The 22,733-nt window shown below is 47.1% G+C and overlaps 2 protein-coding genes and 1 long non-coding RNA gene across 4 annotated transcripts in view; 1 reads left to right on the forward strand and 2 right to left on the reverse strand.

Annotated features, from left to right (window-relative positions):
* SLC35E1 (solute carrier family 35 member E1) lies at positions 1–17,027 on the reverse strand. The gene is made up of 6 exons (XM_037506094.2): positions 16,625–17,027; positions 16,235–16,305; positions 13,288–13,425; positions 12,162–12,287; positions 4,609–4,854; positions 1–4,212 (listed from the first exon to the last, which is right to left on the reverse strand). Exons 1-6 carry the CDS (start codon positions 17,025–17,027, stop codon positions 3,997–3,999), a joined length of 1,200 nt encoding a protein of 399 aa, XP_037361991.1. The 3' UTR covers positions 1–3,996.
* LOC129145491 (uncharacterized) overlaps positions 16,206–22,733 on the forward strand; it is a 24,769-nt gene continuing 18,241 nt past the window's right edge. Inside the window, exon 1 of the long non-coding RNA XR_008551118.1 lies at positions 16,206–16,317. This is a non-coding gene — a long non-coding RNA (uncharacterized LOC129145491). The remainder of the gene's footprint in view (positions 16,318–22,733) is intronic.
* The window catches only part of MED26 (mediator complex subunit 26), a 42,224-nt gene continuing 38,801 nt past the window's right edge, over positions 19,311–22,733 (reverse strand). For both annotated transcript variants that reach the window (XM_037506096.2, XM_054693345.1), the window contains exons 2-3: positions 22,416–22,490; positions 19,311–21,988 (exon numbers count right to left, since the gene is read on the reverse strand). In XM_037506096.2, the coding sequence (XP_037361993.1) occupies positions 20,336–21,988; positions 22,416–22,490 (1,728 nt within the window). In that variant the 3' untranslated portion in view covers positions 19,311–20,335. The remainder of the gene's footprint in view (positions 21,989–22,415; positions 22,491–22,733) is intronic.

Genomic DNA, 22,733 nt, shown 5'->3' on the forward strand with positions numbered 1-22,733 from the left:
CAAACTTAAAAATACAGACAGTAAAAGTTATTTTAAAAAGTAGTGGGTGACTGAAGAAATGTAGAGTCATCCAGACCAGTGGTCTCAGTAAAGCTAAAGCCTAGTGGTATTGTCTCCTCGTCTCCTGCAATAACTGGACCTACTGTGGTTCAACTAGCTGTAGCCACTGCAGAAGGAAAGGTGCTACAACATAGTCTGGGAGTAAGGAGCATTTTTTGGGCCTGATCATGTGTCACCAAACAAACAAAGGAGTTGCCCTGGGGAAACAAATGGATGTCTGAACAATGGGGCCATCCTAAACCCAGCCAGGTGGAAAGCCCTGTTTCTACCCCTGATGCAGAGCCTGTGAGGCCAAAATTCAACTGACTGGCCACAAAACCATCTGAGTTATATTGACAGGGGGCTCCTACCATAGTATGCCGGGGAAATGAAGGGGAGGATATACCCCTTGATGGCAGTGACTCCTCTTAGGAGTATATGACAAAGGTGAGGTAAACCAAAACAGCTTATTTTATGATGGCTGCTCAGACACTCCCAGGCCCCAGTCTTGCACCAAGGGGAAACCTTGACTTCTTTTTCCACTTCCCTCTCATTTGGTGCTGATGCCTCCCTTAAGCTCTGATGATTAACAAGGCACACAGACTGTGCAAAGACCCTGTGAATGTAATGCAAGTTCAAATGTTCCTTCGTGCCCCTCAGATGCTCTAAGCATTTTTTCACTTACTGCCAATAGCACCTGTCTGCTGCTACCACTTCTACGCGCACACAGTGCTGAAGGCTGGAGTCTGACTAGACATTACATGCTCAGTAAATCACTTAACGGGAGAATTAAAAGATGCAGGCAATTGTTTTAGCAGAAACTAATATCCTTCTACTGCATTTGAAGGGAAATTCTGTTAGGAGTAATACAGGCTTTGGAGGTTAACTGAAGTAGCTCTATAACCTCAAACAAGTGACATAACTCCTTTGGGCTTCATTTTCATTAGTAAAGTAAGATTAATAAAAACAGTGCAAAGGTACTGATTGTAAGGATTGTATATGAAAAGCCACCACTGTGTTGGGCATATAGTGGGTACTCAATATTAGCTATTATTCCTCAGAAATACACAGTATTCTTGGATTTTCCATGTTAGTCTGTTCAGTAAAGGCATATCATTAACTCTTCAGTTGTAATTCTTTTATTCTACAATGTCCTAAATCCACAAATCACATGTCTTTAAGTTTTGGCTCAGAAATAAAGGTAATATATCTGAATTTGAGAACCAAGTTGGTTTATTCTTTCTACTACTTAGAAGTTCAGTTGCTAAGCACACTTATAAAGAAACCCTCAGTGACAAATTGGGACCAGTCTCAATTCCCTGGAGACCATCTTTTATTTTTGGTAAATGCCATCAATGAACATACACAGTATCATTCCCACAGAACAGTCTATAGCATTTAAGTCTTGAAAACAGATGACACTTAGAAAAGAGAATTCACAATTTGCAGATCTTTTAACGGTTCAATGTTCTATGCCCTTAAGGCTGTTTGAACTTGAGCAATCTGGATCTGGTCATATCCCAGAGATAATGAAGGGCCTGTTGCATGATGTCAGAAACTCCAGGTGCTCCACTTGAATATATCGATAGGCTTCTCTCCTTTGTGATGGGAATTTGGTTTTCCCTATAATGAGTAAGTTTTTTAAGGTGCTTAATTCTCAAAATAGTGAACAAGCACTATATAGAAATGCCCTCTGAGCCTCAATTTCCTCTTCTGTAAAATGAAGGAGTTGGGCTAGGGTTAGTGTTGCAGGCCAGACTGTATTATGGATGGGTGAACTGAATCCATTGCCACAAACCTCAGGTAGGACGGGACAGCTGCAGGCATGAACATAGGAGAGGGCAGAGGCTGGGGCAGTAGTGACAGGAAAATGGCCTTCAAGAGATTAATGTCAATTCTGAATTTTCAAGTCTCAGAAGTGTATTGTCTTGATCTGATTATTTAGTTGAATAAGATTGTCATTCATTCCAGTGTATGTACTTACTGCAAATTTATGTACAAAATTAAATACCCTTTATAAACCATAATAAAACCAGTCAGCTATTTCCCTTCACCAGCAGATCCTGCATTAGAAAAGGCAATATACAAATTTCATCAACATCAGAAATGTCATTAAACCTGAAGAGAGGCATAATTCATTTTGGAGTTTGAGTATATGTTCAAGAAATCAGTTATTACAAATAAAAAGACTGTTGTATGTTTGCAGTGCAAAATTATCCCCATCTGTTGTTCACCAGTGAGAAGATTTAGACTCCAGCCCCTCTGGGGAAAGCACTAGCACACACACTACACCTTCAGGATTGCTGCCTCCTATCTTACATGGTCTCAAATTTTGGGACCCAACTAAAGATAAAATGAGCAAGCAACAATCAACAGGGACCCCTGAGGCCAGAGGTATGCAAACTCACAGGCCAGAAGGGACCCCTAAGTCTCTTAGGAATAGCCGACTCTCAAGCTGAGAAAATGTAATCTCTCAAATATAAAATCCCAATCACGAAAACCAACCAACCAACCAACCAGGTGTCTAGCACTCCTCTGTATAGGGGAGTTTTCTCATTCACCGGGAGGTACAAGGGTAACCTGCTGTCCCATATGTTGCTTACCCCAAAAACCTGTCCAAGAGATTGGGGTGGTGCTGAAGGAAGAAGGCAGCTCTCACCAAGGAATTCACCAGCCAAGCTAGTGGCCCCCTCATAGAGGGCAGTCCTTTTGTGGTGCCAGAAAAGATGGGGACCTGGACCTGGACCTTGGCACATGGGGATTTCTGCTGGGATCACATAATCTTCCTGATGTGATTCTGCCAAAACCCAAACTTATTCTTGACCAAAGAATATGAATTGGCAAACCAAACGCTAGCTTGGCGTTCAGCCTTCACCAGGACATGATTTAGATCATAATGTGAAAACACTTGCTTGTCTGTCACACAGACTACTCGGATGATATTCTTGATTTGTTTCACTTTCAGTGATTGTGGTTGAAACACTTCTGCTGCTTCCTACTAAATGCCAAAATGGTTAGGCATCACCAGTAGGGATTTTGCTTATTTTGAGACAGTACTTTTCGAATCAAAAGGACTTTTGATCCATAAGCCAGTCCTCATGCGTCCCCCAATGGGAACCAAGGCATAAACACATACACTTAACTATAAAACACTCCCTTAAAAAATGCCAGAGCCTCATAAAGTGAACAGCATTCCACCAACCACCCGATTAAGTCATCCCAGAAGTGGTGAAGACTCAACCAGAAAAGACAAAATGGGTATTAGGGAAATAGAGCATGAAACACTGACCAATGACCATAATCTCCTGCTCCACTCTTTTCCTACCCAGAGATATGCCCTGCTCAGGCCAGATACAAACCAGACCTGCAATTCAAAGACCCAGGCTCCAAGAACTCAATACTAACTGATCAGTTTTCTTTCTGGAACCTTTGGAACTGCAAACAGCTATGGAGATGACAGGGAAGCTGTCCAGCTCCGTGGCTGGAGATGTTTTTCATAATTGTCATGCTCCTCTTTGGCTGCATATCAATCTAAATGCTGGTCTGTTACTTGTGCACCCCTCTTTTCTCAGTCCCTGGGAAGCCATTCTTTTCTTTACTGTGGGATCTGTTTCTACAGCCTCTCCAGAGCAGGTCTTGACATCATCTGGACAGAACAAGGGCTATGAAATACAGGACCTGGGAGCAAGTCCACGGAGAAAGGTCAAACCTGGCCAAGACCTCCACGGTGACACAGCCCTCAGATGAGACTCCAGGGAAAGGGCAATAAATGCCAGCGCTCCTCTCGACCGTCCTCTTCACAGGGACTTGGGTCTGCTGCCTGAGGGTCTTCTGATGGTTGTGTACCATCCCCATGGCCCCGTGACTGGGTTGTACATTCACTGGTTGTCAGAAGTTTCTGGTGCTGCTGGGGGGTGGGGGAAGGAGTAGCACAAAGGTCCCACCCTGCCCTCTAGACTACACATCATAACGGTTCAAACTGTAGGAATTTGGGTAGCTCTGTCGACCATACTGGAAGTGATCTGTTAGGATGTTGTTGCGGCCATATTGATAGTCCCCATGCTGGGGGAAGAGGATGCCGTTGTGAGGCTTCTGGTGCTCTTTACTGCTGAGGTCCTCCGTTGTGACAGGGAGGAGGTGCTTCCGGGCTTGCTGATTTGCATCGTACTTGGTCTGCAGGTCAAGAAATCAAATGAGATCATCTGCTCATTCCCTGGGACACGTCCCAGGACAGCGGGAAGTTCACCATGCACAGCAATATGGCCATTCAGGACCAATGCAAGCATGCCTCCGGTGAGACCTGCCCTTCCCATATCCTTTAATGACCAAACAAGAGCCTTTCTCCAACAAAGCCCTAGTAGGAGTGTGGTGCCAGTGTGAGGTCACCTTTACTGGCTGGGTAGGCAGGACTGCCAAGACCATATCCAGTCAGTAGCAAAGCTGGGAGATGGAACCCAACCTCTTGGCTCCTGGCAAGGCCCGTTCCTTTTCCCCTCAACTAACTTTAGATGACTCCCCAGTTGTCTAGGGGTTACCTCCTTCCTCATTCCCCACGCCTCCCTGACTCACCTTGTTGTACAAGAAGACCCCCAGGATGGCTGTCATCATGCCCAGGACATTGGTGCTGGTGACTGGGTTTCGCAGCATAATCAGGGACACGGTGATGACCATGATTCTCTTGGTGGCGTTGGCAACAGAGTAGCTCAGAGGGCTGATGAGGTTGAGGATGCTGAAGGCGATGACATTCTGGGCAAAGTTGCAGAAGCCACTGATAGCCAGGAGCATAAGTGTCCAGGGCCACTGGGACACATATGTCTAGAGTGGGGAGCAGAACAGCACTCTGGTCACATACCTGCCCTAGTGGAGCTAGGAGAGGGTGCAGATGCAGCTTATTGGGGAATGACCTAGGCATGTCATGGGATATGAGGTGCTCAAAAGGTACAACCTCTGACCCTCAGGAATGCACAAAAATAATCTCTCTGAGAGGGGGTGTTAGTATCCAAAGGACATGAGCAGGAGGTAACCAAAGCCTTCCCTTGTCCCTGGACAAAGAGTGACTGGGACTAGCAGACCTCATCTACGCTTGCTGAGACTGCTATAACAAACACCATAGCCTTGACCATAGGAGGATATAGCTAGCCACCCTCCCCACCCCCCATCCCCACGTTGGTGTCTAGTGGCCATGCCAGGACAAGAACTGAAACAGCATGAGGGCAGTTACCTAATTCAATCTCTACCCCCAAGGGGGAGAGATCACATGGTCCTCTCAAAGGTCAGCAAGATACACCCAGGTGACCTGCTGTAGGCCATGCAACTTCTGCTCCTAGCTAGGATGACTGCCACTGGGAAGCATGCAGGTGCCCGCATGCTTCTCTGGGGAACTGGACTGCCCTCCTAGGAATCCTGATCCAAAGGATATGGACTTCTAGGCTATTTTTGCAAGGCAGCCAGCTTGCTTAGACATCTTTCAGGAAAGGAACCCAGCCAACCTGGTGAGGTACAACAGAGTGGAGTGTGTCTTCCTCACTGCAGAGGTTCATGAATTTGAACACATGTGTTAATTCATGTAGCCAATGCCCCAAGCAGAACTCAGCACATATCCAAAACAGCCCCTTCTCCTAGCCCTGGTAATCAATGATGTGTTCTCACTCAGTCTTCCCTGAAAACAAAGAACCACAGGCATGGAAACTTCTGAGACAGTTTTCTTCCACTCAGCATGCCTCTGATACCCATTCAAGTTGTGATAAAAAGACAATAGCTGGGACCTTTTTTTGTGTTTTCTTAAACCACTGAGTACTGTTGCACTGAGTACTACATGAAAATACGGACATTTCCTTATCCATTCACCTGCTGAAGGACATTTGGGTTGTTTCCAGCTTTTGGAGGTCACAAAGTTACCATAAACATTCATGTCCAGGCTTCTGTGTAAACCTGAGTTTGCTTTCTCAAGAGTACCCAGGAGTGGGACAGCAATCATGAGGTCAGTGTATGTTTAACTCCATAAGAAACCACCCAAGCCATGCTATTCTGCATTCACTCCAACAACTTAAAAGACAGTTTTAGTTGCACCTCATCCCTGAGAACTTGGTGCCATCGGCACTTCTTCTTTTCACCATTCTCACAAGTATCAAATGGCATCTACCTCATCAAGGTTGTACTCTGCAGCTCCCTCACAGCTAATTAAGGGCCAATCAACATGTCATCTGTACAATCTCAATGGTGAAGCATCTATTCAAGTCTTCTTGGCCTATTTTTAAAGTGGATTTTTCTGAAGTTTTAACAATCTGTTATACTGAATGCAAGTTCTGTTCGTGTATCACTTGCAAATATGCCCTCCTAGTCTGTAGCTTGTTTTTGCATTTACTTAACCAGTGTCTTCACAGAGCACAGTTTATAATTTTGACAAAGCCCTTTTTACCAGTTTTTTCTTTATGGGCTTTGCTTTTTTTTAAAATTCACTTTAGGGCTTCAACTTAGGTCTAGAGTCTATTAAGAGTTAAGTTTTATAAAATATATGAACACAGACACACTCACAGTCATGAACTCTTAATGCCATTTCGGTCAACAAGTTACACAGCCAACAGTGGCCCCACACAGCCTAGGTGTCTAGTAGGCTGTACAATCTTACTGTGTAATCACACTCTATGATGGCCACACAATGACTGCCTAATGGTGCATATTACAACACATCCCCAGTGTTAAGCAATGTATGACTCTTTCCACATATACACAAACATTGATCATACATGAAAGTATCTCAACTTTTTTCATTTTTGGCTTGCCAGAGGAGAAAACTCAGTTTAATTTTCACATTAAATCCTCAGAAACAAGATTTTGTTTAGAAAGAATTTCATTTCTTTTCAAATCTGTATTTATTACCTTATTGCACTGGCTAGGATGTAGAATAAGTGTGTTCTGAAAAGTGAACATCTTGTCTTATTCCTCAATTTAAGATTAAGGCTTCAATCTTTCATCATCACATTAAATATAAAATGCTGTTGTTTAGAGGAGGCAGCTCCCTCCTATTTCTAATTTGTTGATTTAAAAAAAATTATGAATGGATATTGGATTCTGTGAAATACCTTTTCTGCAGTTGATATGACTGAGCTTAACTTCATTACACTGGTTTTTTTTTTTAATTTTTTTTTTTAAAGATTTACTTATTTATTTATATAAGCACTGGGTACAGTCAGAAGCACGGGAGGGCGAGAGAATTCACCAGAGCCAGAGCGGGGAGCAGAGCAGGCAGAAGGACCAAAGTACACCGCTGAGGGGAGCAGCGGGCGGCAGGAGAGGTCTGCGTGCCATGTGGGACCCTCCCCTGGTGGCCGGGGAGCAGCTGGGGATCAAACCGGCGCTGCAGAGGCTGCGGGCAGCTTCACAACCCAGCGCTCAACCGCTACACCACCGGGGAGGCCCTCATTACACTGTTAAAGGAGGTTACACTGACTTTCAAATAATCAATTGCATTCTTGATTTAAATCCCACATTTTCATAGTGTTATACTTCATACATTGCTGAATTTGATTTACTAATATCTAGCTCAGTGCTTCTGCCTCTGTGTTCACGCAGGATTTTGGTCTTTTTTTTAGTTTTTCTTCTGCTTACTGGAGGATATTTTGAAGAACTGGTGTTCAGTTTTTCTTAAAAGGTATAGAATTTGTCAGTAAAACCATCTGGGTCTGATGATTTCTTTTTGAAAGATTTTAAGCTACGAATTTAATTTCTTTAATAGCTACATGGCTTTTCAGGTTTATCTATTTCAAGTTGAGTAGGTGAGTTTTGGTGTCTTGGGATTTATGAGAATTGTTCTGTCATCTGTGTTGTTGAAATTGTATATGTAAGTTGTAGTGATACTCCTTTCACTCCTGGTAATTATACTGTCTTCTCTCTTTTTCTGTCAGTCTTACTTTAGTTGAAAATATTTCCTAGTTACCTTGAGACTTCTTCTTGAGCCAATTGATCATTTAGAAATTTGCTGTTTAATTTCCAAGTGTTCAGAAATTTTCTGTTACTGACTTCTAATGCCATCACAGGTAGATAGTATGCTTTTTATGTTTAATTCATTTTAAATTTATTAAAGTTTTATGGCACAGGGTATGGTCTATCCTGGCGAATGAATGCTCCATGTATACCTGAAAAAGAATGTCTATTCTGCTGTTACTGGGTAGCATTTTCTACAAATATAAAATTATATGTCAAGCTGAGTGATTTTCCTTGCTGATTTCTGTAGTTTTACTGATTCTGGAGACTATATTTACTGGTTCAGAAGTCTAGGGTGACAGTTTTAGTACTTCAAAAATACTAGTCATGGCTTTTTGGTTTTTATGGTTTCTGATAAGAAATCCAGTCATTCAAATTGCTGTTTTCCTAGGTTTTTTGTTTCCAAGATTTCTTGTCTTTTCATCTTTTTTCCCCTCCCAAACTGGATCCTTTCTGTTGATCTAATTTCAAGTTTGCTGGTGCTTTCCTCTGTTATCTCCATTCTGTTCTTTAATCCATTCAGTGAGTCTTTACGTGACTATTTCTTCCATTTCCATTTGGTTCATCTAATTCAGTCAGGAGCATGACTGTAATCAGTGCTGTGTCTGATAATCCCCAACATCTGTGTCACCTTGGTCCTGGTGTCTATTGACTATCTTCTCCCATGACTTGAATTTTTCCTGTTCTTCACATGCCACATAATTTTATCTCGTATTCTTGATATTTAGAACATTGTAAGACTGTAGGTCTGTTTAAATTCATTTGAAGAATGTTGATATTTTGTTTTAGCCCACACAGCTGGATTCTGACTACAAAATTGACCAGCCTTCTGTGGGTTGTGATTGCAGTCAATTTTTGCAAAGCTCTCTCAGTGCTATGTGGCTGTCCTGTGTGCACATTTATCCTGTGATCAGTCTCAGTTCCATGCTTTCATCTTCAACGTTTTTGGTATGCTGTTCAGGAAGAGATTCTCAACGGGCACAGCACAGGGGTAAAGTCATGTTCCCCAGCTTCTTCCTCTCCATGATCTCCTTGGTACTTTTTAGTTTCCTAGGACTCCTTGTTTCAGTTCTCAGAAGGCTGGGGCTTAATTACCCCACTGTGCTGTGTCCTTCCAGCAGACTGACCTCCATCGAGGGTCACCATGTGGCAGATAAAGAGAGAAAGACATGCAGCAGGGGCTGATACCATCTTTTGAATGCAGGAGGGTGTACCTCTTCTGCATCTCAGGTGCCTTGGTACTCTTGCTACCTGTCCTGCACAACCACCACAGGATTGCCAAAGGCCTGGGACACAAGAGAATGAAGGTAACAAAGTAAACAGAAAAAGTCCAGTAAAGGATTTCCCCCACTCTCTGAAAGTCTGGAATCCCCTTTCCTATTCCCTGAGCCACAGTAGAGGCCTCCTTGCTCTGTTCTCAGTCAGTGCCCGCTACTTCTTTCAGGTTCAAGCTGGAGATACTGGAGGCAAAAGAAAGGCAGATTCACCACTGGTCAATAGTACTCAGATTCTGGCCTTCTTCCCCAGCCTGTTGGCCACCGATCCCTTACTTTCCAGTTCTCAAATAGCTATTTCACGTATTTTGTCCAAGCTTTAGAATCAGGCCACCTGTTCCAGAGTCTGGCCTCTCCACCTGGCTTCAGCTTAGCTGTGGGCAGCAGAAATTTCAAACCACCCAAGAACCATCCCCTGTAGTCTCTGACTATTGGTAATATGGCAAACAGCAGACCCCAGCTGGTGTCCTACTTGATCCTCACTCCCACCCCAGAACACATCACAGGTCAGAGCTAACTTACCCAGCGTCTCTGAGGGAGACACTGGCAGAGGAGCTCAGAGAGGTAGGACCTCCACTTTCATGCTGGAGCACTGGGGGACACCTCATGCTCCTAGGGCTGTTGACCAAACATACAAGGGCCCCAACAAGGGAAGAAAAAAAAAAAAGGAAGAAAGAAAGGGTTACTAAAGGTATTACAAAAAGGGCAACTGCCAGAATGAAATTTTAACAATGTCCTAAATACAAGCAGCAGCAGCCAATCAAAGGAATGAGCTAGACCTTGCATGTCAATATGGAGTTATCAACCAGACATATAATTGAGTAAAAAGAGCAAGGCACTTTTTTCTAAATATCTAAAAAGTTACTTTTTTTGTGTAAGGAGATCTGTTTATACTTGGGAAAAGAAACACACAAAGAGCATAAAAATGGCTGCCTGTGTGGGGGGGGGCGGAGGAGAGGTTTAGGGTGGAAGTTAAGGGATTCAAGTCAGATTTCTTTGGCTACAAGTTGTCATATTGTTTGGTTTGGGAAATATAAAATTTTATACATTCAGTGGTGGCAAGAAAAGAAAGCAATACCTAAAAATTGAAAACAAATGGAAATAAACAAACTGCTTAACAAGTTGGAGACACAGGCACATTGTGAAGACATTTCTTCCACATGCCTTCAGAGCAGAGTATTACACTTGTGCATCTTTAGTGGAACGTGTTCTGTGGACAAATAGATCTGGGAAGAAATCTTAAACTTCCCTCAATGCACAACCTGCAGTTGTCCCTCAGAGTCTCTCACTCTGAAGTTATTTTCTACATATGTGTACAGTAGAATAATGTTTCTGAGTACTAGTCCAAGGAAGTGAGCATACCAGAAAAAATACAAACTTTTTAAAAATCAAAGCATACCAGAAAAGATATAAATTTTTTAAAAATCCTATAATGTTAAATTGGAATTGGGACATCAGTATGAACTCTTCCCCTTTGCCCCCAAATACATTCTTGGTTTTTCACCGCAAAGGCTTAAAAGCAATGACAAGCCAAGAGCAGCGAGCATACTCAGCACTCAGGCTGTGTCCCTGGACACTACTCTCCACTGAAAGCAACTGGGATTCCCACAGGAGTGACAGATTGCAGGTCTGGGATGATGCACAAAATGAGGGTGGGCACCCTGCATGTTCAAAGGCTGGTATGGGTGTTGAAGGGCAGGGAGCTGATAAGAAAATGTCCACCAGCCAAGACAGGATAATGTGGATAAGAATGTGTGCAAATGACAAACATGAGCTTACAATAATACTGAAAAAATAAATTTTTCTGTACTGAATATATCAAACTTTTTATTTCCAAAGCCCAACAATATGGCAAGATTTAGTCAAAGAAATCTGGTTTCCTCTTCTACCCTCCCACCACCTTCTTAAAAAACAAAACAACAACAAAAAACACACTTCAATTCACCAATTAACATTTAAAGTAGAATGTAGCTCTTGACCCTGAAAGTTGGTAATTAAGAGGAAAAAGAAGTATTAAACTGCCATTCGTGGACTATACTCCAAGATAATAAATGAGCCCTGGTTGATCACAGAAAGTTCTACACAGAAATATTATAGCTAAGGACTATGGAAGGGAAATCAGGAAACAGCCAGTTTCCTCAACTGGAAAATGAAGATACTCTCCATGACTTCCACAGGGGGAGCAAGGGACGAAGGACCAATGTCAAGAATCTGGGTGGCCTTGTTAAGCCCTAACAGACACCTAAGTCTCTATATAACATCACAGGTACTTGAAAGAGGAAAGCAGGTGCACGAATAACACTGTTTCACACAACATAGGCTAGGGTTTGTTTTCTTTTCATCAATGTCCCAAGGAACCAATGCTGAATGAAGCTACCTAATTGGAGAACCTCCTAAGTTCCTCTCTCTGGTCTGGAAGAACTAATAAGCAGTTTCCTTCCCACTGCTGTCAGCTACACTCATTTCTCACATGGAATCTAGCCCTACAGCTGGGTGGGGCTCTCCTGTGCATGCAGAGCAATGGATACTTGGGAATGAATGGAAAATATGCACAAAATGACACCAAAGACAGAATCCAGCAGTGTAAGCACTGTTTTTAAGAAGTTGAATTAAGATCCAAATTGGACTGGCAGAACAGGGAGTCCCATGTTGGTATTTTTTTCCTTAATGCCACTGGTATACTTGCAGCGGCCATCAGCTGGGGATCTAGTGCACCGAGAAGGAAATACAAAGGAAACCAACTTACTTCCTCAAGTAGCCGCAACATGAGTCATGACAAAGGGCTGAGTGTTCAAAGAGCTGGGACACCCCAAAGTCCACACAAAGGAGCCAGGCAAGAAGAGGGTGTGTTGCTGCCCAACTCACCAGGTCACTGCTGACCAAGAAGGCCGAGAGGTCTACCAGGACCCATGTGGGGATCATAAAAAAGACAGCATGGCAGCCCAAGATGTTCAGCAGTCGGAGATGGTGGATCCGAGAGTCTCTCAGTACCTGAAGAAAGAAGCCTCTTTTAAAACTGACAGAAAATATAAGTGGCAGGAGGGGCTCCAATTACCAAGGCTTCAAATGCAATGACTGTATATTAACCTTGAGATCCAACCTTGACTGCCTAACCTGCAGGGCACCCATGATGACACTGTCCATGCCTGAAACAAGCATAAGGGCTCAGGTATGAAGGAATGAAAAAAACAAACAAAAGTCCCCAACAATACTCAAGGCCCAGGAAGTTGTACTGAAACAAGCCCCCTGAAAACCTGCTGGTCTAAGTCTGAATTGATACACAGCTCTTCTGAAATCTAACCAGGTAAAGTATATAGAGTCATGAACATCTCCTACCCTGCACCCCGAAACTATAAGCCTATACTTTCCCAAAAAGAGGAAAGCATTATGCACAAAGATGTTTATTACTGCATTTCTTTTAACAAACAGATGGAAACAACCTATGTTTGCAATTGGGGAACTGACTGCATTAATTGTGGTGTGGTGCCTGAAAAAAAATGTAATTAGGAGTTAAGAGCAATATTATGAATGGTAAGAATGCTGTGTTACAACAGTATTGGAACAAAGCAGCAAAACTTAAGAATATATTCGTAATATTACAACTCTAAAAACCGTGCAGAAAAAAATCCTCTAGCGTTGAGTAGTTCTTTCTAGGGACATTGTGGTGACTTTACCCAGTAGAGTAGAAATTTCTGGCGTGTCTCTTTTGATTCTTCATCTCCAGCACCCATTATGGTACCTGGCATGCAGTAGGTGCTCAATTAGTTTTGTTTTCCCCACTGGGTTTTTCTATATTTCTTCACATTGCACATACATTACCTTTGTAATAGAAAGCAAACTACTTAAAACACAAACAACAAAGAGAAAACCAGAAGGGCAACAGGAATTTTTTTTTGTTCCAATACTGAAGAAATCCCCACTCAGTCACTTTTTCAAGTGTCACCTGCACACTCTGAATGCCACATGCACCCCACATGCACTGCCCACATACCTTTTTAGAGAAAATATTCTGCAGGGAGAAGCACAGTGTGGCAGCAAGGGCACTGACAAGCCCCCACATGTCGAAGGATAACTCGGTAACAGTGGCCAGTAGGACACCACTGATGATGGGGATAAGTGACAAATATACCTGCAACAGGGCAAGAGGGATGGCTAGAGTCAAATAGGGTGGCCCAAAGAGATGCCTAGAGGGAAGCCTCCAATGTTGTCTTCTACCTCATCAATGGGACGCCACCTATTCCTTCCCATATAATTGGTAGTATCCCACCCCCTACACCATCACTCCTATTAAGAGCCCCACAAACAGGGACTGATCATAACAGATCTATCCAGCTACCACTGGATATCCAATATACCAAGATGTAAAACCCCTGATCCTGGGAGAGGCTGGTTCTGAAACTCCTGATCCCAGGTTAGGTCTGAAACCCCTTGATTCTTGGAGAGACTGGATCTGACATCTCCCCCCCACCCTTCCCCCACCCCAGTTGTGGGAGAGGCTGGTTCTAAATTACACCTCCCCAATCCTGAAAGAGACTGAACCCAAAATCCCTACCCTCAGAAGCCGGATGGATCTTTCTTATTTGGGGCTCTTATAATAAGCAGTCACCTCTAACTAGGATATATTCCCCAACATCCACATCTGAGTATACTTCCCTGAGTTGTTTCCGCTGTGTGGTTTCAGGGACCCTCCTTCTCCCTAAAGTTTCAGTTCATACAGTACTCAAGAGAACATTCTGGGAGGCTTCTCGTCAGACCTGCAGGTTCCTCTGCTGCATTTCCCTGGTATAGCACTCTTTACCCACCCCAAATCTGCCCCATATATCACCTGTGCCCCAAACTCCTTTAGGAAAGATTCTGTTCACCGCTCTATCCTGGTACTTGTATACAGTTGGCACCCATAACTGCTGGCTGAATGAACAGGAATGAGTGCAGATATAGGAGCCCTTCTGAAAGGTGCACCTTTCCAGGGCTGGTATATGAAATGGCTTGGGTTGGCTAATGGCTCTAATTTGGAGAAAAGGGATCCATTCCTGATGTCTAGCCTTTCTGACTATCAGTTACAAAGGCCACTTTTACAGCACTAATGGAATTTTATTTATTTATATACTTTTTTAAGATTTATTTATGCATACAAGAGCTGGGGTACAGGCCAGAGATGCGGGGGTGAGAGGATTCACCAGAGACAGAGTGGGGAACAGAACAGGCAGATTGACTGAAATACACTGCTGAGGGGAGCAGCGGGCGAGTCAGGAGAGGTCTGCTGCGCCATGTGGGTTGCTCCCTCCCTGGCCGGCTGGGGATCGAACTCTGGGGATCGAACTCGTGCTGCAGAGGATGTGGATTGCTTCATAGTGCAGTGCTTAACCCCTTGCGCCACCAGGGAGGCCCACTAATGGAATTTTAGAAGGAGGTAGGGCTCCCCTCTCATTCTTCCCTGGGACAAAGCAAGGATTCTAGACTGCAGAACCCCAATTCCCTGTCCCTATCACCAGGTGCTATCATTGTCATGTGACTCTATTCTTTAGAGTCCTGTCTTTCTCCAGAGTCCAGGAATGATTCCCTTCCTTATCTGCCTCACAGGGTGGAGCCACACTAAGTCTCCTGCCTAGGCTGTTCCCAGTCTCTTTCCCACTGTGGAAGTCTTGGCTCCTCGCCCTACTCAGGTACAATGTACCATACAACGGGGAAACCTGATAAAAACAATGCTATATCAGGTGATGTAGCCACACACCGCCAGGGCAACTCCCACCCTGGCCAGGCAAGTTACACCTGATGTCACCTGGGAACAGGCTGCAGAGCACATCTAGGTCTTTTGGGATAAAGATAGGCTGAAAAAAAAAAAAAAAAATCAGCCCAAGGTGGCCCAGTTTCTACAAGCTGATCCAGAGCACTGCCACTCCAAGTTACATAAAATATACAATGTCTGAAATTGATGATGTAGTAAAGAGGCCCTCCATCCGCATAACCACCTGGAACAACAGGACACCCACTTCTACTCCAAGACACAGAGCAAGACTGTCTTTGCCTGAAGCCACAGATTCTCTCACCCCAAGTCAGGAAATACCCAGCTTGGCATCCTGAACAGACCCTGGATTGTGCCAAAGCATCTTCCTTAGGCAGCCCTGGACTCTGTATGCTGTTTTTGGTTCCATTCCCAGACAATCACAATCCTTGCCTTTTTTAAATGTGTAAGACTTTGCTGGGTTTTGCTCAAATCAGAGTCCTTTGACAAGTATTTCACTCCTGACCCCAGAAGACCCCAACATGACCAGTAGCTCTTGAAGTAAGAATCTGTCAGAGGGCCTCCCCGGTGGCGCAGCGGTTGAGCGCTGGGCTGTGGAGCTCTGCAGTGCCGGTTCAATCCCTGGCTGCCGGGTGAGGGTCCCACATGGCGCGCAGACCTCTCCTGCCGCCCACTGCTCCCCTCAGCAGTGTACTTCATCATTCTGTCTGCTCTGCTCTCCGCTCTGACTCTGGTGAATTCTCACCCTCCCGTGCTTCTGACTATACCCAGTGCTTGTATAAATAAATAAAAATAAATCTTTAAAAAAAAAAAAAAAGAATCTGTCAGAATCCCATTTCAGCAAGAATTCAGATGTTTCATTCCTGGTCATATTGGAGGGGCTTATGGTGCCTGCCCAAGATGGGACCTGGTCATCCATGGCCAGCAAGCCCAGGCAAGGAATCAAAACAGGCAGGAAAGCTGGACTTGTGAAGTTCCCTGAGACCACATAGCAGAGACAACAAAGGGACACACACCGCACACACTACTGCCCCCAGGGAGATTCTAGAACATCAACAGCAAAAGGGCCACCAGGAGCCTCTAAACTGACTTCCTTATTCGACAGGAAGCCAAGTAGCCTGGACCACGTCACCACCTGGGTAACAATCTTTCAGAAAGCCCTTAGAATCACCTGCCCAGAGCCCTCCTGGGTTACCTTGGTACTCTGTTTCTCCTTCATGATGATCCGGGACAGGAGGACCACCCAGATGGGCATGGTGGCCTTGACTGCAGAGAAAGGTAAAGGGCGCTCAGGGATCCAACCTGGGAGCCTGTCCAACTCTACCGCGGGGTGGGAGGACTTGACAGAGCCTCCAACCTCTTCAGCCCTTTCCTTTAAGTGCGAGTTCCCTCCGCTCCACCCCACAATTGTGATGCGCCAGCTCAGTTCCCAGGCCCCTTCCCAGCACCTCCTCTCCGCAAGACCCCTGTGTGTGGCCCTCCCCTGATAAAAGCCAGCGCAACCCGCAGCGTCTTCCAGACGCACTCCCGCCGGTGCACTCCTACCCGAGTGCCGAAGCCCCGGGCAGCGCGGCCCGGCACCCACCGGTGTGAGCGTAGGACACGGGGACCTTCCAGATGCTGACGTGCGCAGACACGGACGCGAAGTACTTGCCGAAGGCGAGCGGAAGCACATAGCGAGGGTAGAAGCGCGGCGGCAGTAGCGGGCCGGGCGACTGGTGCGGGCCGGGCCCGGTGCCCGACACCGGCGGCGCGGGAGGCACGCGCCAGGCGCGCAGGAGCGGCGGCAGCCCCGCGCAGAGCGCCAGGATGTGGCACAGGGACACGGTCACGGGGAACGGGAAGGCGCTCAGAATCACCTTGTTCACCACGTTGCCGCCCGCGCTCAGCGCGTACCACAGCAGGCACAGGGCGGCCACCCGCGCGCCCTCGCGCGCCCCACCACCGCCTGCCGCCCCCGGGCCCCCAGCGCCCGCCGCCGCCGCCATCCTTCCCGAGGGCCGCTTCTTCCCGCCCGTCGGACTGCCAGACGCCGGGCGGGGGCGTGGCCGGGAGGGGCGGGCACGCCGGCCGACGCCGCTTCTCATTGGTTGACGCTGCGAAGCGTCACCGCCGCGCGCCGGCCGACGCGCCGTCCATCACGTACAAGGGCAGGACCCGCCCTCCATCGGGTGGGCTTCCGGTGGGGCGGAGTCTATTGCGGAAGCGGAGGGTGGGGGCTCTCGGGAGTTTTGTGGGCTGTGGGACGCTGACCTCAACGTGCGGTCGAGCTGGCGGGTGGGACCTCGGTGTCCGCGCTATACTGGCACCCAAAAACCAGATTTCTGCCGAAGGTAAACGACAAAAGAGTTTTCGGGAAGAGACACCAAATTGTGCGAGGCTCCCTATAGGCTGATTCTGCAAACAGGGAACGAACAGACTCCCATCCAGGGGCCAACCAGAGCGCCGGCCCCCGGAACTCGTTCTAGGAACGCCGTGTGCAGTTTCACAGAGGGACACATCTAAGCCCAGAGAAGGGACGCGACTTGGCTTAGTCCCGCCGGACAATTTGGGAAGCCCGACCATGGCACCCTCTTTGGAGTCTGCAACAAAAGGGCAGTGCCGCACTGCCTGCCGTTGCCCATGGAGCTACGGTGACCACACTTGGGAGAAACCGTATACTGTCAAAATACTAAAAAGGATGTAAAGCAGCGGCACTTAATTAAAAAAAAAATTAAAAAAAAAATATATATATAAAGGAATGAAAACAGACTAAGCGAAGGAAAGCAAGACTTGGTTATTTTCAGCAAGATCATCTTACACTACTTAAACGGTTTTAACAATATCATGCACTTCTAACTTTTGGGGGGGGGTGTTAAAGTTACCTTTTACATGTCCTTACTCGGCAAATTAAAAAGTGGCAACCTAACTTGATCCCCAAAATGTTGGGGAGCAATCAACCAAATCTGTGTTCTCAGACAGGTGGTCTCTGTACCCTGGGGCACTGTAGACTCCAGCAGAGAGATGGTTCCTGCCTGTGGGGACTGGGAGCAACCATCTGAGCCAAAGCCCACCTCTGAGAAAGGATGTTCACAGGATGCTGGCCTGATGCTATACTAACATCTTCAACTGTCCCTAAAACTCAAAGTAATGCATGTCAGCACCGCTGGGCAAGATATCTCACCCACATTAAGGTGAGCAAACAGGACAGTGAGGTTAGAAAAGTAACTACTTACTGCATAGCACAAGATTCTACTGACATGATTTAACTTAGTCCTCACAATTCTGCGTTTCCCAAGTTGTGAGAGATGTACAGGATTGATTGATTGTCCAAGTCAGTTTTCAGATGGCAGGTCCACAGTCCTCAAAGTCCCTTAATTCACCGGCCTTTCTTGAGATGGGTGTGTCCTACACTAAGGCTATGTCTTGTGCTAAAACTGTAGTTCCAGATAGACTGTCCCTGAACTCCTTGGTTTACCCAGGGGAGCTGCCCCTCTTAAGGGGTAGCTGTTTCCTCATTAGTGAAATTAAGTATATATAGGCAAGATGACCTATTCCAGGGACAAGGGGTTTGAATTAAGACTTTATAGTCTAGGGGGAAAAGCTCTATTTAAAATTAGCCCCACCTGGGGTGGGGGGCTCCCTGGTTGGCGCAGGGGTTAAAGACAACGCCGTAAAAGCTATACTAGCCACTGCAGCGCAAGTTCGATTCCCGGCCAGGGAGCAACCCACGTGGTGCAGCAGACCTCTCCTGCCTCACCCGCTGCTCCCCTCGACAGTATTTCAGTAGATCTGCCTGTTCTGCTCCCCACTCTCTCTGGTGTATCTTCTCACCCCACGCACCTCTGACCTGTACCCTGCAACTCTGACCTGTCCCTCTGATCTTGTATGCATAAATAAATCTTTAAAAAAAAAATAGCCCCACCCAGACACCAAAACTACATATATTGTGGGGATAAGACAGCTACTGGGTCATGGAAGGTGATTGGCAGGGATTTTTTGTGGCAGCTGAGGTATGGATAGACAAGATGATTTTTTTGATGAGCCCACTCAATCTCTCACCCAATGTTAGCAGGAAACCGAGAGGCAGAGAGAGAGAGACAGAGATAGCACTTGGCCCTCAATGAATGAATGAATGAATGAATGAATAAAAGCAGGTGAATATCAGTTTCCACTTAGAAGGCTTATGCTCCTATATGTGGCTTTGCTTGCATGGGGGGCCCAAACTTTGGACATGGGTCCCAGGCCTCCTTAGTTAATTCAGAATCTTTCAGAGGGCCGATCTGGCTGTAAAGGACCAAATCAGAAATGATTCTCAGACCGATTTGTGCAAATGGGTTTTTTTATTTCCACATTTATATCACAAGATGTCCACTTACTGGACCAAATAGCAAAGTTGCTTCCTTCCGCGTCCTGAGAACACAGAAGTCTAGGTACTGTACATTCACTAAGGCTCCTTGTTTTTGCAAATCGCGTTTATGACAAATAACCATAAGGCAAACAAATCTAAAGGAATGGTTATGAGTATTTCCAGCATACAGACAAATTCTCTCATCAATAGTAGAGCTCAACATACCAGTAGCACCCAGTTACTTTTGTGTTTTGGGGAGGGGGCTCTAGAAAGGTGACCTTTTCTAGATAAGTGCAGGAAAGAGGGAAAAAAGGGGAGAGGGAATTATTTGGCTTGTGGTCAGATGGAAAAGGAGGATAAAATAAACTCTAGAAAACTTAAATTATTGCAGCATTGCTTTAAAACTGGGCTTTAAATGAAACCAAAAAGAAATGTGTGGATGCGGTGGAGTAAGGGTCAAACTGGCTGGCCAGCTGGCCTACCCAATGCCATGTGGGCTGCAAACAGGTGGTGGCATGCCCCCTGCCTCAGCTCAGATTGAGAAATAGAAACCGCATATAGATGAGACACGTGCTTCTGTTGCCATGTTCAAGATGACCTCCCACAGGTTTTCTGTGCCTGCCTGCAACTGGGGTCCCAGCATGTGGGTGCTGGGGTGTCCACACCTCTTCTGGGTGGGGGATCAACGCTTTTTATAGCTGGCTTGCTATAGAGTTCTTAACTCACTTTGTCGGCCTTCCTTCCAGGCGATCCTTCCTTTGCAATTGTTAGTAAACTGGTAGCAGCATTTCACAAAAGAAGGAGAATTTTGAGGGAAGAGTTCAGCGAGACCTGGAGACCCTAGTCCCTTCCCTCCTGCCTAGGCCGAATTCCCAACCACCTGAGGCGGCTGGGCCCTGCCCACCTGCCCACCCACATGCCATGGCTAACTGCAAGGTGGGAATACACTTGGAGGCTGAGAGCCGGTCAGTCCAAGCAGACATAAGGCAGAATGTTCAACCGCCCGTCGTCGCCATGCGGGTCGAGCGATATGCACTGCGTCCAGTCATACCAGTTACCCTGTGTGTCCTGACAACCGTTTACTCCAGACCACTGGTGGGCCTGGATTCGGTTCAGATCGTCCTGTGAGACCTCCCGGGTCAGCCCCGGGAGGTCGGTGGGCGGGTCATGCGGCACCAGAACATGTGTCTGCCTGGTCCCACGCCGGGTGCTCTCCTCCTGCTTCAGGTACTCAGACATGAAGTGGTGAGCGCCCGGGGTCTGTGCACCCGACGATGAGAGCAGGCTGCTTTGCCGGCTCAGGTAGGACTGGATGATCTCATTTCGTGACAGCTCCTTCCAGTTCGTCTGTTCAAAAGGGCTCTGGAGGCTGGCCTTAGCCTCGGGTTTGTCCAGCTCTGTCCTGGGCTGTTCCGTGTGCACAGGGCTATCGGCTTGCACTGGCTCTTTCTGGGTCAGAGGTTTGATCTGTCTCGTCATGGGGTCAAAGGTGAGCTTCCGCTCTTTTAACCGGACAGGCTTGACGCCTGCCTCAGCCACCTGCCCATCTAAGTTCACCGTGTAGTCCCGAGGCCGGTACCTCTTCTTTTTTTTGCTGTCTGAGCCACCAGAGGAGGCAGCGTCGCTGTCTGCCCTGGAAGAGTCTGGGGAGAAGCCTGCTCGGGTCAGGAGGGGCTCAGTTAGGGAGAGTCCTGTCTTGCAGCCCATTCCTGTGAGCCGCTGGTGGCCCTCTGGTTGCTCCAGCCAGCGCACTGGGCTCTCCGTGCTGGGCAGCAACTCAAGCCGCCGTACAGGGGGTGTAGATGGTTGAGCCAGCGGAAGTGGTGATGGCACCTGAGTGGCATCGAGCGACTGGGGCCGTGGCGAGGGGCTGGGCACAGAGCCCTTGGGTGTGTAGGGGCTCCGCTGCCGGGCAAAGGAACCCTCGTGCCGTGAGTTCCGGGGACTAAAAGAGCAACGAGGTGGCCCCTTGGGATATGGGGGTCCAGGAGTCTCATCCACCCTGTCCAGCTGCTGCAGCACCGCAGCCTTTGTCTGCAAGCAGGGACCCGGGGGCTTGCCCAGGCCCGGGGAGCTGGTGTGCGGCCGCACAGCATTAACAGGGATCTTGCCACCATGCTTATCATTCTCACCTGGTTCCAGATGGCTGCCCTCAGGGCCCAAGTGCCCACTGCCGTCCAAGGGGCCAGGGCAATTCTCTGGGCTCCCACTGATCCCATTGGTGGGGAGGGGGGATGAGTTAGGTACCAGGGAGTCGTGACTCGATTTGGAGACCTTGGGCGGTGGTCCAGGATGGCCAAGATCACGCTGGTCCCCTCGGCGTTTGCGGCTACCCAGCCTGTCCAGTCGCTGCCCAGGCAGACGCTGGATGTCATTGCGGTTCTTCAGATCATGGATGCTCTTGGGTGTGCCAGCTGGCCCTGCTTCCGGCCGGCAGTTGTGCGCACCCCCATTGGCTGAGCCAGCAGTGCCTGCTAAGCCTCGCAGTGCCACCTCACTCTGGTGCACAGGCTCAATAAGCTTCTGCCAGCTCCGCAACAGCTTCTTGGCCCGCTTGGCGAGTTCTTCATTCTTCGTTTTCTTGCGCACATCATTGATGAGCTTCCCGAGTCGTGTCTCCTACAACCAGAGAGAGAGAGAGAGAGAGAGAGAGAGAGAGAGAGAGAGAGAGAGAAAGAGATATCAAGACACGAACACTGAGGCCCAAAATAAAACCTATGGGGTTCTGGGATGCTATGTGGAATCCAAATTCTAAAGTCTCATCCTTGGACCTTAGGGTCCTGGGGCCATGGGCAGCCTTTCAGAAGCACCATTCTACCAAGGCTACTTGCAAGGATGCTTTGCTAGAAATATTTTCTGGGTGAGAACACACTGTGGAAGGCAACAACAAACAAGAGTACCCTGGGCCATCACTCACTATCACCTGCATGGACATGCTCTCTCATCCACTCCCTTCTCCCACAAACATGCCAGGCTCCTGCAAAGAAAATAGGCCAGACTCCAGAACTAAAGCTGCCCAGTTCCTACAGGACCCCCATACACTAACCTCCAGTGCCTCTTTGGTAATGGGGTATTTCTCCAGGCTGGAGATGACTTCCAGCACCGCCACCATGTTCCGGATCTGCAAAACAAGAGTCACCTGTCAGACCCTTGCCATTCCCCCATCCCAGCCAGCTCTAGTCTCTTCCTCCCGCTCACTTCTAGTGCAGGGTGTGCAGTTTACCACCCACATGTGTGACTGTCAACTGCAACTAAGGACATTTATGAAACAAGGTCTGCTCTGGATATGGGAGATATAGAGATATATTCTGTTCTGCCATGTAACAGGGTACAGGTTGGAGGGGCTAAAGGATTTGTCAAAAAG

This window comes from Talpa occidentalis, unplaced genomic scaffold (assembly GCF_014898055.3).
Source record: "Talpa occidentalis isolate TD23 unplaced genomic scaffold, MPIMG_talOcc4v2.1 talOcc4.12, whole genome shotgun sequence".
Classification (NCBI taxonomy): domain Eukaryota; kingdom Metazoa; phylum Chordata; class Mammalia; order Eulipotyphla; family Talpidae; genus Talpa; species Talpa occidentalis.